The sequence below is a fragment of the Scyliorhinus torazame genome, chromosome 10 (assembly GCF_047496885.1).
Source record: "Scyliorhinus torazame isolate Kashiwa2021f chromosome 10, sScyTor2.1, whole genome shotgun sequence".
NCBI classification, from domain to species: Eukaryota; Metazoa; Chordata; class Chondrichthyes; order Carcharhiniformes; family Scyliorhinidae; genus Scyliorhinus; species Scyliorhinus torazame.
Window position 1 is genome coordinate 199,560,731 of NC_092716.1, and position 16,675 is coordinate 199,577,405.

General features: G+C 47.9%; 1 protein-coding gene across 3 annotated transcripts in view; it reads right to left on the reverse strand.

Moving 5' to 3' along the window:
• Positions 1–16,675, reverse strand: part of LOC140384491 (doublecortin domain-containing protein 1-like) — an 871,034-nt gene that overhangs the window by 648,085 nt on the left and 206,274 nt on the right. For all 3 annotated transcript variants that reach the window (XM_072466241.1, XM_072466242.1, XM_072466243.1), the window contains 2 exons: positions 15,013–15,218; positions 11,107–11,200 (listed from right to left, as the gene is read on the reverse strand). In XM_072466241.1, coding sequence (XP_072322342.1) covers positions 11,107–11,200; positions 15,013–15,218 — 300 coding nt within the window. The remainder of the gene's footprint in view (positions 1–11,106; positions 11,201–15,012; positions 15,219–16,675) is intronic.

Here is a 16,675-nt window from a genome sequence, read left to right on the forward strand (position 1 = left end):
ACGGGAAGATAGAATCTAACCGCCAGTGAACAGCACACCGCCAAGAAACCTGCGGCTGGGAGACCAGATAATCCAGCCCCTTGTTTCTGGGATTTTTCTGCAAAAATATGCCGAGGCAGCCAAAAAAGACCCTCAATTTTCGACGGGACCAGAAAATCCTGCCCTATAAATCCACATTAATTCTCACTGTTTTTCTACTAAAATACAATAACTTGTGACTGTCAGCAATATTGAATATTTTTTTTTTTTAATCTGTGCTCTTTCAAAAGCAAAGTACTCCAGATGCTGGAAATCTGAAATAAAAACAAATGCTGACGATATTCAGCAGGTCAGGCAGCATCCGTGGAGAGAGAAACAGAGTTAACGGGCGGGATTCTCCATCGGCCGACACCAAAACCGGAAAAAGCGATTGGGCGGAGAATTGGTCGTGAGGTCAAAATAGTGGTTGGTGCCGGGCGCCCACCAGCATGCCATGCTCCGGTGCTTCGACAGCAGTTCCACTCCGAACGTAGAGTAAATGCCGTTGATATACCATTATCAGACCGGAAAACGGAGAATCCCGACCAACGTTTTTTAACCTGATGGCCTTGGAAGGTCATCGACCTGAAGCTCTGTTAACCCTTCTCTCTCCACAGATGCTGCCTAAGCCACTGGATATTTCCAGTATTTACCACGCTTTCAAACCTTTTTCAAGTGTCTTGAGATTAACTTGCAACAGTCCACATTTACCAACATGAAGATTTCAAATAGCTGTCTAAACACCAGTATATGTCATCCTGATCACTCTTTCTCAGACAAAATTAAGCCAACAGCTGCTGTGACTTTTTGTTTATATGTTCGCCGTCACATTTATTGTCCCTCGGGTGCTGACGAGAAATGGTTAAGCAGTCATTTTTCTTACATATTGATGCCTATCTGAATTTGTTTTTTTTTTTATTAACCACTGAATGGAATGACAAGTGCACGATTGCTGTACTTAAAGCAATCTTTCACAGCTGCTTTGCTTTTTCAGTGATCCTATTAAATTGACAGGCCCAGCCTGCAGGGGAAGCAGCATTACAATTTTGGAACATGATGTTGATTTTTCTTTTTGTTGCTCAGTGCACCTAATGGAACATGGCTTTATTCCCGAGAAAATAAAAAAATTACTTCGGGTAATATATTTGTACAGCCATAAAGAAAATCCAAGCGCCTCTTGCTGTAGTCTCTGTTCAGCACCTGGGTTCTTTAGCTTTGTGCCTCTGATGGAGGTTTGCAGTCTGCCAATAAATGGGCAGTAGGCACGCAATCAAGTAATTCTTCGCTGATTTGTGCATTTTTTTCCCCTTCTTAAATTGTTGAAGTGGTTATGCATTAAATATGCTGGCAGATCTTCTGCTTGAGCAAGTGGAGCAAAATGTGTAAATCGTTCATGGCTTGCTGCTTCAGTTCAAGGATTGTCATTGATCATTTGTAACTATATCCACTCCTTGTTCCATGAAATCAAGTTTGGAGTAATGGGTTCATCAGATGCAGGGTTAAATTGAGAGTGAAGAGGCTGTGTGTCTGTAAAAGAGAGTTGCCATGTTCCAGGCCTGCCTCAAAACAGCATGGGATCGAAGGGTGATATTCAAAACCATTGCACTCATCATACGCTTGCTGCTTCTGAATGGGGCCTAGTCATAGGGAGCGCTTGGGCTTTTACAATATTCTTTATCTCTCTTACTTATTCTACCACCCAGCTTCCTCATCTCTTAACTACCGTTGGGGTGTAGCATAACAATTTAGAGTATTAACTGACCTAAATTACAAGGTCATCGTACACAGAGAAGTGTATCAAAACGTAATCAGAAAATGCAGGTTAATCTGCCTTGAACCTGACTACTGCGGCGATGGAGCTAATAATACGTTGATGTTGAGTGTTTCCATTTCTTTCTGAATGTGGGGCTTTCTTACCACTCAATGCCTACCTGCCTGAAAAATTTGAAAACAGATTTATGTTTTGCTCAAAACAAAGACAATTAATATCTCTGGTGATCTATTAATAGCAGCTTATTTTAATTAAAATAAAAAAGCTTGCTGCATGTTCTGAACATGAATGATGCAGGGAAGGCAACTGTATGCACTTTCACTTTGACCAGAGTAAGTAGATGGGATGCTGATTAAGAAACAAGAACAGGGGGCGCGATTCTCCACTCCCACGTCGGTTGGGAGAATCGCCTGGGCCACCAAAATTTCCGGGGACGCCGGTCCGACGCCCTCCCGCGATTCTTCCAAGCGGCGGGAACGGCCCGGTCGAGTTTCGCGGGCCGCAGGCCGGAGAATCGCCGGAGACACTGAAAATGGCGATTCTCCGGCACCCCCGCTATTCTGAGGCCCGGGTGGGCCGAGCGGCCAGGCCAAAACGGCGGGTTCCCCCCGGCGCCGTCCACACCTGGTCGCTGCAGTCGTGGGCGGTGCGTGAACGCTGGGGGACGGCCTGTGGGGGGGCGAGGGGGGATCCTGCACCGGGCTTCACCTGGAATGTGGGGTGGCCCGCGATCGGTGCCCGCCAATCGTCGGGCCGTCCTCTCTGAAGGAGGACCTCCTTCCTTCCGCGGCCCCGCAAGATCCGTCCCCCATCTTCTTGCGGGGCGGACTTAGAGAGGACGGCAACCACGCATGCGCGGGTTGGTGCCGGCCAACCCGCGCATGCGCGGATGACATCCGTTATGCGGCGCCGGCCCCATCATCTATGCGGCACCGCTTTTACGCGGGCGACAAGGCCTGGCGCGTGTAGATGACGCGGCCCCGATACTGGCCCATTGTCAGGGCCTGAATCGTTCGGGACCGGGGCCGTTCCGCGCCGTCCTGAACTTCGACGGCGTTCACGACGGCGCGGCCACTTTGGCGTGGGAGTGGAGAATCCCGCCCAGGGCTCTGCTATGTTATGGACGAATATATTCAGGGTTATCAGCATTTTTGTTCCATTTGGTTTCATTACCACTGGAACAAAATTCTTTCAGCAACACCTTAACAAATGTTTAAAGTGTGAGCACTAAGTGCTACTATGGGTCCTCGGGGTAAGAATTAGCCTGGATCCTTCTTTAGGACCAGACACGGGTACATGATACATTGTTGAAGAAACTCAGTGGGTTTCGCGGCGGCATGGGGTGGTTACAATGGGGAATCCCATGGACAAACGGCAGGGAGACAGAATCCCGCCACTAGCGAACGGCACGCGGTCCAGAAACCAGCGGTTGGCAGGCCAAAGAATTCCACCCACTGTTTGTCCTCCGAAGCCTCAGGGGGAAGACTAGAGTGGGAGCAGTGGGAGGTGGGTGGGCAATTATGGCTTATGTCTCTTAAATGAAATGAAATGAAATGAAAATCGTTTATTGTCGCAAGTAGGCTTCAAATGAAGTTACTATGAAAAGCCCCTAGTCGCCACATTCTGGCGCCTGTTCGGGGAGGCTGGTACAGGAATTGAACCGTGCTGCTGACCTGCCTTGGTCTGCTTTAAAAGCCAGCTATTTATAACGATGTCATTTGTAACTATATCCACTCCTTGTTCCATGAAATCAAGTTTGGAGTAATGGGTTCATCAGATGCAGGGTTAAATTGAGAGTGAAGAGGTTGTGTGTCTTCTCCGCATCAAGTCTGATCACCTGCAGCTGCACCCTCAAGCAGACAATGCCAAGTCGGCCTTCGCACATTGGCTAGCTTGCTTTGAAGCATACATCGGATCTGCGACAGAACAATCCTCAGAGGCACAGAAGCTGCAGATCCTTTACACGCGGCTGAGCTCCGATATCTTTCCCCTCATCCGGGACGTGCTGACCTACGCTGAGGCCATGGCGCTACTGAAGGAGAACTACACTCAGCAGACCAACAAAATCTACGCCAGGCACCTCCTGTCCACGCGGCATCAACGCCCCGGTGAGTCTGTGGAAGATTTCTGGCGTGCCCTGCACGCCCTGGTGAGAGACTGCGATTGACAGGCTGTTTTGGCCGTGGAACATTCTGACCTGCTATTTAGAGACGCGTTCATTACGGGCATAGGGTCAGCCTACATCCGCCAGCGTCTCTTAGAAGGGGCTACCCTCGACCTCATGGCGACCAAGAAACTAGCAATGTCGCTCACAGTCACCTCACGCAATGTACAGGCCTATGCCCCCGACCGCACAGCCCACCCCACCTCGGCATCGTGGACCGCGCCAACGAACATCCCATCGTGGACTCCATCGGTGACCGCCCCCAGTCAACCCCAGGCCTGCGCAGCGCGGCAGCCAACCAACCCCGGGGGACCCAAGTGCTACTTCTGCGGACAGACAAAACACCCCCGGCAGCGATGCCCGGCGCGGAGCGCGCTCTGCAAGGCCTGCGGGAAGAAAGGACATTTCGCTGCTGTGTACCAGGCCCGCTCGATCGCCGCTTTTGTCCCTGCACCCACCACGTGCAGCCCGTGGGCGCCGCCATCTTGCTCGCCTCTCAACACGTGCGGCCCATGGGCGCCGCCATCTTGCCTGCCTCAGGACACGTGCGGCCCGTGGGCGCCGCCACCTTCCCCGCCTCAGGACCCCTGCTTGTCGGCCACCTCATCGGGGCCGCTCATTGCCTGCAACCGCCGCCAACCAGCCGCGTCTCGCCTCCATCACGATCGACCAGTCCCGACCGCACAACCTCGCGACAGGGTCGCGGACAGTGAAGGCCGACAGGCACAAGATATCCTGCCTTCTGGACTCAGGGAGCACTGAGAGTTTTATCCACCCCGATACAGTAAGGCGCTGCTCCCTCGCGGTACACCCCATTAACCAGAAAATCTCCCTGGCCTCCGGATCCCACTCAGTGGCGATCCGGGGGTACTGCACCGCCGCCCTCACCATCCAGGGCGTAGAGCTCAGTGGCTTCCGGCTCTACGTCCTCCCCGACCTCTGCGCTGCCTTGCTACTCGGCCTGAACTTCCAGTGCAACCTCCAGAGCCTAACACTGAAATTCGGCGGGCCCCTACCACCCTTTAATGTCTGCGGTCTCAAGACCCTTTAGGTCGACCCGCCTTCTCTGTTTGCAAACCTCACCCCAGTTTGCAAACCCGTCGCCACCAGGAGCAGACGGTACAGCGCCCAGGACAGGACCTTCATCAGGTCTGAGGTCCATCAGCTGCTACGGGAAGGTATTATCGAGGCCAGCAACAGCCCCTGGAGAGCCCAAGTGGTAGTTGTGAAAACCGGGGAGAAAAACAGGATGGTCGTTGACTACAGTCAGACCATCACTCGGTACACGCAGCTCAATGCGTACCCCCTCCCACGCATATCTGACATGGTCAATCAGATTGCACAGTACTGGGTCTTCTCGACAGTGGACCTGAAATCTGCCTACCACCAGCTCCCCATTCGCAAGGCGGACCACCCGTACACCGCATTTGAAGCGCGCGGCCGCCTTTACCACTTCCTTTGGGTTCCCTTTGGCATCACTAACGGGGTCTCGGTCTTCCAACGGGAGATGGACCGAATGCTTGACCAGTACGGACTGCAGGTCACCTTCCCGTACCTGGATAACATCACCATCTGCGGCCACGACCAGCAGGACCACGACGCTAACCTTTCCAAATTCCTCCACACCGCTAAACTCCTCAACCTAACCTACAGCAAGGAGAAGTGCGTGTTCAGCACAAACCGATTAGCCATCCTCGGCTATGTGGTCCAGAACGGAGTGCTAGGGCCCGACTCCGATCGCATGTGCCCCCTCATGGAACTCCCCCTTCCCCACTGCCCTAAGGCCCTCAAACGATGCCTGGACTTCTTCTCGTACTACGCCCAGTGGGTCCCTAACTATGCGGACTGGGCCCGCCCACTCATTCACTCCACCGTTTTCCCCCGGCCGAGGCTCACCAGGCCTTCAACCATATCAAGGCCTTCATCGCCAAGGCCGCGATGCACACGGTCGACGAGACGCTCCCCTTCCAAATCGAGAGCGATGCATCAGACGTCGCTCTAGCCGCCACCCTCAACCAGGCAGGCAGGTCCGTGGCATTCTTTTCCCGCACCCTCCATGCCTCCGAAATTCGGCACTCCTCCGTCGAAAAGCAGGTCCAAGCTATCGTTGAAGCTGTGCGGCATTGGAGGCATTACCTGGCCGGCAGGAGATTCACTCTCCTCATTGACCAATGGTCGGTAGCTTTCATGTTCAACAACACACTGCGGAGTAAGATCAAAAATGATAAGATCTTGAGGTGGAGGATCGAGCTCTCCACCTACAATTACGAGATTTCGTATCGCCCTGGTAAGCTCAACGAGCCTCCCGATGCACTATCCCGAGGTACTTGTGCCAGCGCACAAGTGGACCGACTCCGGACCTGCACAACGATCTCTGTCACCCAGGGGTCACCCGCTTTTATCACTTCACAAAGGCCCGCAATCTACCCTACTCCATCGAGGAAATCAGGGCGGTCACCAAAGACTGCCAGGTCTGCGCGGAGTGTAAACCGCACTTTTACCGGCCAGACCGAGCGCACCTGGTGAAGGCCTCCCGTCCCTTTGAACGCCTCAGCATGGACTTCAAAGGGCCCCTTCCCTCCACCGACTGCAACACGTACTTTCTTAATGTGGTCGACGAATATTCCAGATTCCCCTTCGCCGTCCCATGCCCCGATATGACGTCTGCCACCATCATCAAAAGCCCTCAACACCATCTTCGCTCTGGGCGGTTTCCCCGCCTAGGTCCACAGCGATCGCGGATCCTCATTTATGAGCGATGAGCTGCGCCAGTACCTGCTCAACAGGGGCATTGCCTCGAGCAGGGCGACCAGCTACAACGCCAGGGGAAATGGGCAGGTGAAACAGGAGAATGGGACGGTCTGGAAGGCCGTCCAGCTGACCCTACGGTCCAGAAATCTCCCGGCCTCCCGCTGGCAGGAAATCCTCCCCAACGCCCTTCACTCCATTCGGTCGCTCCTTTGCACTACGACTAATGCAACCCCCCATGAACGTCTCCTTGCCATCCCCAGGAAGTCTACCTCCGGGGTTTCGCTCCCAACGTGGCTGGCAACTCCAGGACACATCCTCCTCCGCAAGCACGTGCGGCTACACAAGGCGGACCCGTTGGTTGAGAGGGTATAGCTACTTCACACGCCTACGTAGTGTACCCCGATGGCCGCCAAGGCACAGTCTCCCTCAGGCACCAGCTGGGTCCCCACACGCCCCCCCCGTCTCTGCCCCGGCGCCACCCTCCCTCCCCCCAGCGCACTCCACCACAGCCCCCGCTCCAGGACGATCCGTCCACCCCTTGGTCCCACCCGGGGATGAAGATGAGGTCGACACGCTACCGGAGTCACCGACGACCGAACCGACGCCGAAATCGGCACCAGAACTGCGGCGCTCACAACGACTGATCAAGGCGCCCGACCGTCTGAATTTGTAAACTTTTCCTTTAAATGTTAAACACCTGAATGTAAGTAGCTTTCCACCACCCCCGCTGGACTCTTTTTTAACAGGGGTTGAATGTGGTAGTCACCACTGTTGTATTGTATATACCGCATACGAGGGGTATTACGGTAAGACCCCTGTACTACAGGTACGGGGGTAGATCCCTGCTTGCTGGCTCCGCCCAGTAGGCGGAGTATAAATGTGTGTGCTCACCGAGCTGCAGCCATTTCGGCAGCAGCTGCGGGAGGCTACACACCTCTGCGTAATAAAGCCTCGATTACTCTCTACTCTCGTCTCGTCGTAATTGATAGCGCATCACTACCGCGATGCTTACGAGATTTAACGGCCTTGTCATGTAACCCAGTCGGGTGCAACAAGGCCTTTCAAATCACGACCATAATGTTTAGTTTGCATTAGTGAACAAACCAGAACCAAATGTATTTACAGCAGAGTCCCTTCTGTCAATTGTATCTATGCTGGATCTTTACTGGAGCAATGCAAAGCTCCAGTCCTGTTCTTGGCTTGTAGCCCTGAACATTCCTCCACTTCAAATATTTATCCATTTCTTCCTGAAACTCTTAAAAGATATTGGCGCGATTCTCTGGCCTTGTTGAGCTCTCTCTCGGTGAGGCCAGTGAATAGCAGGAAAGGCCGAAAATGGGAACTGTGTCAGGCGTCAAACAGTTTGGAATACAACTGGCCCGTTCCTCTAGGCGAAACCAATTATCACCACTTAAGCCCCATTTCCAGACAATTTATGGGAGCCACCCCTTATCCTACGGCCTCCCGTGATTCAGCCGCCTCCCCAGCAAGTGGTCACGCTGGCGCTGATTCGTACTCCTTTTTAAAAGCGTGAACCTGGCAGAAGGGCTTCTGTGGGGAGCTGAGGAGGTGAGTGGCCATCTTTGCTCACAGGCAAAGAGCTCGGGGGTGCTGGGCTTGTCACCCCAGTGTTTGGCAGGGGGTAGGGGACCCTCGGCTGGGAGGCTGGGGGGAGGCACTGGGGGAGGTGGGGGGGCACTGGTGGTAAACCGCGCACGACACCACCATGTCAACCCCTGGATCATGTGTACCCGTTCCGGGAGCAAACCTTGTCCCTGCCCTTCTGCCCCACAGACTACCTATAACCCCCAGCTGAGCGGCTGAAGACTATTGCCAATAGGGAATTGGCAATCGTGGTAAGTGAGCACTTCACATAACCCAACTAGATTCTCGTGGGTGGGTGGGCCATTTAGCATGTGGGATTTATTGCCTGGCATCCCAATCAAACCGTCATGCCTGGACATTGTGCCTGAACATTTCAGGAGGCAATACCACACGCGCAGCAGCCAACATCAATGGATGAACACAACTCCGGGGACATGTCCAGGGCCGGATGGTGGGTGAGTGTTACGGGGAGGGGGATGCCTGAAGAGATGGGCCAAGGGTTCAGAGGTCGGCCCGCATAGCAGAAGAAAGTGACAGAGGCATCATACTGGTTGTGCACTTGGGTGTTTATTGTGTTTAACATTTCCCCACTCTCCGGTGGTGCCATCCCCTCCCTCCCTCAACACCCCTCACCTCCTACCTACCCCCTCACTCCCTCTCCCGGTGCCCACAGTGATCCTCAATGTGCTTTGCCTTCCTAGCCCTACCGCTACATCTAGGTGTGTCCCCAGGATGCACATCTGAGGTGGAGGCAGCCAGCTGCTCACCTCATCCTGTGGCCTTCAATGCCGCTGGCAGGCTCCTCATGGGGCTCTGGGGCCAGAGGGCCCCAGTGCACTTGTCGGCAGCACATGCACTGCGTCGAGGATCCTTCCCAGATCTGCATCCCCGGATCTTGGGGCCAGTCTCCTGGGGGCCATTGTTGCAAGCTGGCTGGGGTTGGCAGAGCAAGTGTTGCTCAACCTCGTTAGCAAGGGGCTGGCAAGCGCAGTGATGGCGAATCGGTTGGCGAGCCTTCATTTGCGGCGACAAGCCCATGGGACCCCATTAAGTGGAAGAATTAACGTTGAATTGCATTGCAACCTTCACTGGGCAAAGCACCGGGAAGCTCGCAGTAGTTCCCTCTCGCTACCACACTTAGAAACCTATCCAGAGAATTGTGCCCATTATAATTGTTCCCTTTGCAAAACATTCTATGTACCAATAACCATCCGTATAAATAAGTATCTCCTAATCTCTCTCCTGACACTCTGAGTGATAACTCCAAACGCGGAATTTTCCAGGTGCCCACGTGTTTCACGCCGGCGGATGTGGCCTGTGATTGGTCGGAGGTGGGATTTCTGCTCCCGCTGCTGTCAATGGGGTTTCCCATTGCATGCGGAAGACCCTGCCAGCAGGAACGGCCGGAAATTTCCAACCATAATTTCAAACCGGTAACTGCACACTACTGTTTCAACTAGAGGAATTGCTCTTTCCTTATTAATTCTATCAAAATTCTTAAAATCTTTATTAAATATCCTTAGTCTTTTCCATTAAATTGAAAGTAGTTCCTGTATATGTTAAGTCATTCTTCTTTATAAGAATTTCCCATCCAATTAATCACCTTGTTGAGCCTGCACTATGCACTTGCTAAGGCTTTAATGTGGCCTAGCCAATGGTTTGGATAAATTTGTCATTACGTCTTAGACTCTGTGCCCCAATTTATCAAACCTAAAACTCTATTAGCCTGTTTTATGGTTCATCCAGTTACTCTCACACTTTCAGGGAATTATGGTATTTGGGATTGAACATTGAACACATACCAAAGACATCCCTCTGCTACGACAATACAGGCACAACCCAATTATTCCAAATAGTTTAATGTCTCTGTTAAAATAGAAGCCAAACGAATGCCATATTTATTCACTGATATTGCCTGCAATCATTTCTTGGTTCCAGCCTTGAAGGCTGGGATTTGCTACAACTTTATCTATTGACAATTCTATTTAAACAGTAATACTTAGAGAGTGATATTTTATTATTTTATCATCATTATTTTCCCATTCTTTCAATGATTGCAAATAAACTTTTGTTGCTTCACTTGTATGTGTGACAAAAATTTACACAATGAACATGGGGGGTGCATGAGCTTTGATAAATGTGACTGATATCTATGAGGAAGATGAGTTATTGTGTTGGTGATTTGTTTTTATCAAGGTGAGTTGAGAAACTAAGCATACTCTACTTTGGGATTGTGCTATCACAAACATCGAACATAGAACATTACAGCGCAGTACAGGCCCTTCGGCCCTCGATGTTGCGCCGACCTGCGAAACCACTCTAAAGCCCCAAACAATACAACTTCAAGATTAGTTTATGTTTAAAACGTCTCAAAAATTATTTTATTAATTTTGGTTCTTAATGTTCAAAATACTTACTTAAATGTGACTTCTTAAATATCAGCTTTATCTTCAAAGATCAGTGAAAACATCAGTGAAATCATTCTAAATCCATTCCATTGTAAACTAATAAGGGCCAAAACCATTAGGCTCAGCTGTAAGTGTGGAATTGTACTCAATATAGAGGCAGATTGAATGTGAGGTTAGGACACTACAGCCCACATTCTTCAAGCCACATTCAACGCTCATAATGTTGCAATTTGACGCTGGGACCTCTCACAATTACCCCAATGCTATACATATTCAACCCATGCGTTCTGAAATAGGGGTCTCTCAGGATATCTTTAAGGACACATCAAGATTTGGCAACATCCCTGGTACAATAAGGCTGGTACTTACTTTCCAGTGTAAAGGCATACCTGTTCTTAGGTCTCGAATTCGATCACCCTGCCAGTCATACAGGCGCCTTGCTGGGGATGCTAATTTGATTTTTTGAGTACATTGATCTAGAAACTGTAAATGGAAATAATTAGAAATGCGAAGGAAGTTAATTAAATATTGCTCGTTCAACGATAGAACAAGAGGGAAAATAATTTCTTGAAAATGTGTTAAGAAGCAGGATTGAGCATTACAGGGATATCTCATAACACGGTTTGATCTTCTTTGGGGGAGGGCAAAAAAAATAATCAGTGCTCTCTCGCTCAAGTATGGATCATTAGGCAGAGTGGGAGGGAAATCTAAAATCACATATTCATTAATCGAGACGGCAAGTGAAATTGATCTTTGTCAGCGTTGAGAGAGCAAACGGACAATATTGAATCTGCAACATCTTTTACACCCAGCCTGAAATCTGGTGCGGTGAAAATAGGCAGACAATTTGCTATTGCTCATTTTGTAGTATCACCCAAGATAAAATTCATCCCCAGAGACTCGAATGGTTCTGGAAAAATTAAGGGATTTTCTGCTCCCCCAACCCCCTACCCCAGGAGGTAGTTAGCAGACTGGAATTCTGTAAAATGCCATGGGTGCCATGCCCACTATCTATGTGTCCAGTCTTGCCCCTGCTGCAAGTGGCAGGAGAGCCATTGGGAGGCCCAACGTCCCATGGACCATTTAAGGCCCTGAAGTGACCAGCTGCAAGAGGAACCCATGCCAAGTATCTAGCCCAGCAACTTTCACTGTGGAGGCTGGGGGTGAGTAACGTGCCTTAATGTCTCCTTAATAGGGGGCAACACAGTGACGCAGTGGTTAGCACTGCTCCCTACGGTGCTGAGGACCCAGGTTCGATCCTGGCCTTGGGTCACTGTCCGTTTGAAGTTTGCACATTCTCCCTGTGTCTGTTTGGGTCTCACCCCCCCCCCCAACCCAAAGATGTGCAGGTGGATTGGCCACGCTAAATTTTCCCTTCCTTGGAAAAAAAGAATTGGGTACTCTAAATTTATATTAAAAAACATTGCAGCACATCTGCCTGCACCCCACCCGGTTCCAGTTCTTTAGCCTGCCTTCAGAGAAACTTATGCTCCAATCTATCCCGCTTTTCTGCTTCACATATTGTCAAAAATTTTGTTAACTAAGTACAAATAATAACTCAAACTGTAACAAGAAAGTGTCTGTCCAGATTAGAAAATAAATAAATGTCGACAAACTTCACAAATTTTCAAGCAGAAACAACATTAAAGGTGTCCTTCAAATTATAGGCAATATAAATATCGGTGTACATCTCCTTAGTATGTTTAACAGTAATTATTTTGTCTGCTATGTTAAAAGAGGCTTTAACTCAGTTATCATAAACACGTCTGTTAAAACAGCAACAGATTTTATACATGCATACTAAAACATTCACATGCTACCACAGTATCACCATGGCCAATGTCCATTGAAAGTTTTTCTTGGTTTATGCATAAAGATGTTTTTTTTTAACTATTCAAATTAGGGCAGCTAGTTTCAATATCAAGGATAAAAGCCCCTCCATTAAAAACCTTTTCATGGTCTCATGATCTTTTAAAGTCAGTTGCCATGTTAAGAGATCTCATTGAATTGCGGAACAGACTTGATGGGCCGAGTGGCCTACTTATGCTCCTTCGTCTCACGGTCTATGGTCTTAAACCTACATGCAAAAAAATTCCAGGAACAAAATTGTCTAAGTGGTGGGATTCTCCATCCAATTGGGTTTCCGATTGTGGCCACCCCCACGCCGCCGGGAAATCCACGGGCGTGAGTGCATTGCCGGCCAAGCGGAGGATCCAGCCAACGGAGAATCCCACCTAGGATCTTTTAGGCCTTGAAGTATACCCACAACAAAGACATTCAAAGTTGAGTTTGAATCTTTAAACCCAGAATTCTGCACACCTTATATTTCCTATTTTTTTACCCTTATTTCGGTGTCTTTGTATCAAACACATTCCTCAGTGTTGAGATTGAATACTGCCTCTAAGGTACAAGCAGTGTTAAATCTGATTAGTGACTAAGAAGCAGGGTAAATAGTGAGAAAGATGAGACTTCTCAAAGCTTTCCTGCCACTTCTTCACTTCCTTGTTGAAATTAGTACACTAAATTGATCGGAATATTGAAAAATATCATAAGCAAACTATTGGGTAGCACGGTAGCACAGTGGTTAGCACTTTGGCTTCACGGCGCCAGGGTCCCAGGTTCGATTCCCCACTGGGTCACTGTCTGTGTGGAATCTGTAGGTTCTCCCCGTGTCTGCATGGGTTTCCTCTGGATGCTCCAGTTTCCTCCCACAATCCAAAGACGTGCAGGTTAGGTGGATTGGACATGCTAAATTGCCCTTAGTGTCCAAAAAGGTTAGGAGGGGTTATTGGGTGGAAGTGAGGGCTTAATTGGGTTGGTGCAGACTCGATGGGCCGAATGGCCTCCTTCTGCACTGTATGTTCTATTACTCACATTCACCAGAGTTGGTGAGGGAGAAGCAATGAAGTGCTGAGTTCCCATGTTGAATACAATATTTTTGCTGAAAGGTAACACAATTTCACACAAATATACTTATGCTAACCTACCTGAAGATTTTCACAGAGGCATATTTGGATTGCTGGATCTTCCCTTATCACCTTGTTTGCTCCAGTAGTGTTTCCAAACCTCCACTATAAATCTGCCTTAGGTTAAGTAAATTGGCCCATGTGTTTTTTCCTTAAACCTGCCTACGTATTTAGACATGCGACTGAATTTATTGCAGGTTTTTATTTCTCTGGGTTGCAAAACCTTCTTAAAAATTACTCAACCTAGTCCTTGTGTACTTTATCTCACTACTGTTATTTTTATAATAATTTTGGTGATAATAATCTTTATCAGTGTCGCAAGTAGACTTATATTTACACTGCAATGAAGTAACTGTGAAAATCCCCTAGCCGCCACACTACAGTACCTGTTCGGGTACACTGAGGGAGAATTCAGAATGTCCAATTCACCTAACAAGCATGTTTTTCAGGACTTGTGGGAGGAAACTGGAGCACCCAGAGGAAACCCACGCAGACATGGGGAGAGCGTGTAGACTCCACACAGACAATGACCCAAGCTGGGAATCGAACCCGGGTCCCTAGCACTGTGAAGCAACAGTGCTAGCCACTGTGCTACGTGATTGTAATCGTCCAAACATAATTTTGTCTTAAGATCCAAACAAACTACATGATTTATGTGAGGCACTGGTACCTTTCCAGCTGGGGGTTTTTGCACATTCTGTCCGTTTCCAGTTTGTTTATTGGTGTTATTACCATACATTTAAAAATCTTATTCAGAAATACTGACATTAATTCATCACCTTGTTAGTGCTAAAGGACCTATAAAATCTAGCAATAATGTTCCTACTTAATGCCTTATACATAATAAGGTGCAGTATTTTTCATAAAGTTAGAATAAAGATACAAGAAAAGTAATGATAGTGTCTGTGAAACCACTAGAATATTCAAACAAAGTGGAGATACAATGCAATATTTCCAAAATTGTCATTTGCATGGAACATCCTGTCAAAAAATGATTGCATTGTTTCATGTTGTCATCCACCAGGCATGCACAAAAAGTTTTTCCGCAACAATTATAAGCAGCAAAATTATCTGGGCTATCCAATATTCTAAATAGCCTACCCAGTTTAAAAAGTAACATCTTAACATAATTATAGCTGCTTTTTTTTTTACTTCTAATTTAGAAAAAATGTTTTCATTCCAAATGATAAATTGCACCGTTAAAAAATATTTGCTGTTTTTTTTCAGTCACTAGAACTTCCAGCCGCACTTCTGGATGGAAACTGGCACTCTGCAGGAAAGCAGAAAGAAGATGGTTGCTGAGAAAAGAACAAATGACTTATCCTTTACCTGTTGTTTTTCCTCTAGTGATGTAGTGATCTCATACCCATCCTGTCCGGCACCATTCTTAAAAACCAGGATTCTGACAAGGGTGTTTTCAGTGAGCTTCTTCAGACGCTTCGAGAGAACGGGCTTTGTCTTGCCACGTTTCTTGTCAATAGGCAGCACTACTCCTTTCATTGTCCAACTCACCCTCTTGGTCAATAATATGTGGTCTGTTAAGAAAAGCTAAAGTTAACATTTGGCTCCATCTAATCCAATGCCCCCGTCTGCCTTATCACTTTAACAGATATTGGCCTGACTCCACTTTGCTGCACATACCTTTAAAATCTCTATCACTTCCCACTAAGCTTGACATAAGCTGTAGCAAGCTGGCCATGCTGATAGTGGGCATAAATCATTGTTCCTGAAGGGAACAGATGTTCAGGGTATGGAAGAGTAATATCACAATTTAGTCATAATTAAAATTCACCTTAGCATGTCTCCCCGACTAATCAGTGGATCATTCAGTAATGGATCTACAATATTGCTTTTACTGTGCTTTTATTTTGCCAGAGAACATAGATATTTTGCATCCATATATTAATGAGGTAACTAAAATTGTGATAACGTTCTCTAACCTATTTGAAATGTCAAAACCTACCTTCATCTATATGATATGTTAAACTGAGCTCATTGTGGATAAAGATCACCCGATTCGGTAAAAGTAGAGGGATAAGAAATTTGTCTCGACCGATGAACAAACGGGCAGTATCAAATTTGTTGTCCGTTATGCACAGCACGTGATGTCACTTACGTCTCGATCAATTCTGTGCATTACCCGACATTAATTTCCACCCCATGGTGTCAAAACCATTTAACCAACTATCAGCTCCTTCAGTTATTAAGATAGGTGGGGAAATATTATCCTACAAAAATAACAAAAAAAAGGTGTGCAACCAAAATTAAACCCCTATTCTGGTGCTTAATTCCTCAGCACAGTTCAGCGTAATATAATAAAACCAAAGAGTTACTTTTGCAAAGCCTGATGCCTCATTGGACACAAACACAGGTCGTAAACAGGTCACATAACATTATAATCCTTACCGAGACCAGAGTAGCACTGGATGGGAGCACAGGTCATAGACAGGTCACACAACAATATGCTCCCCACCAGGAGTAGAGCAGCACGGGACAACAGTACAGGTCATAGATGGTCACATAACAATAACCTCCCCCCTGGATGAGGAACCTGGTTGGACAGGAGCAAGGTTGTAGATAGATCACATAACATAAACTCCCCACTGAGGAACCACATTGGACATGGACAAAGTTGTAGATAGGTCACACAAGTACGATACTCCCCACTGGGAGTGGAGCAGCAGCACTGGGCAACATTGTCAAAAAAAATACTCCTTACTGAGAGTAGAGCTACATAAAATTTGCCCAATACTCTTCACTAGTTAATAAAATTGATTTTCATCCATGTGCTGTAGTGCTGAGATTATATCATTGACTGTGACATGAGGGGCAATTGGTATAATTATCTGCTGCTCCTCATGTCACTAAATATCATGGGACTAAAAGATGAGTCACAGCTAAGACGTTAGTCTGGCAACTTTATCCAGTAAAAGATTCATTGCATGTGTCAGGATAATAAATTGCAAAGTACGGTCAGAAAACTAAATTTATC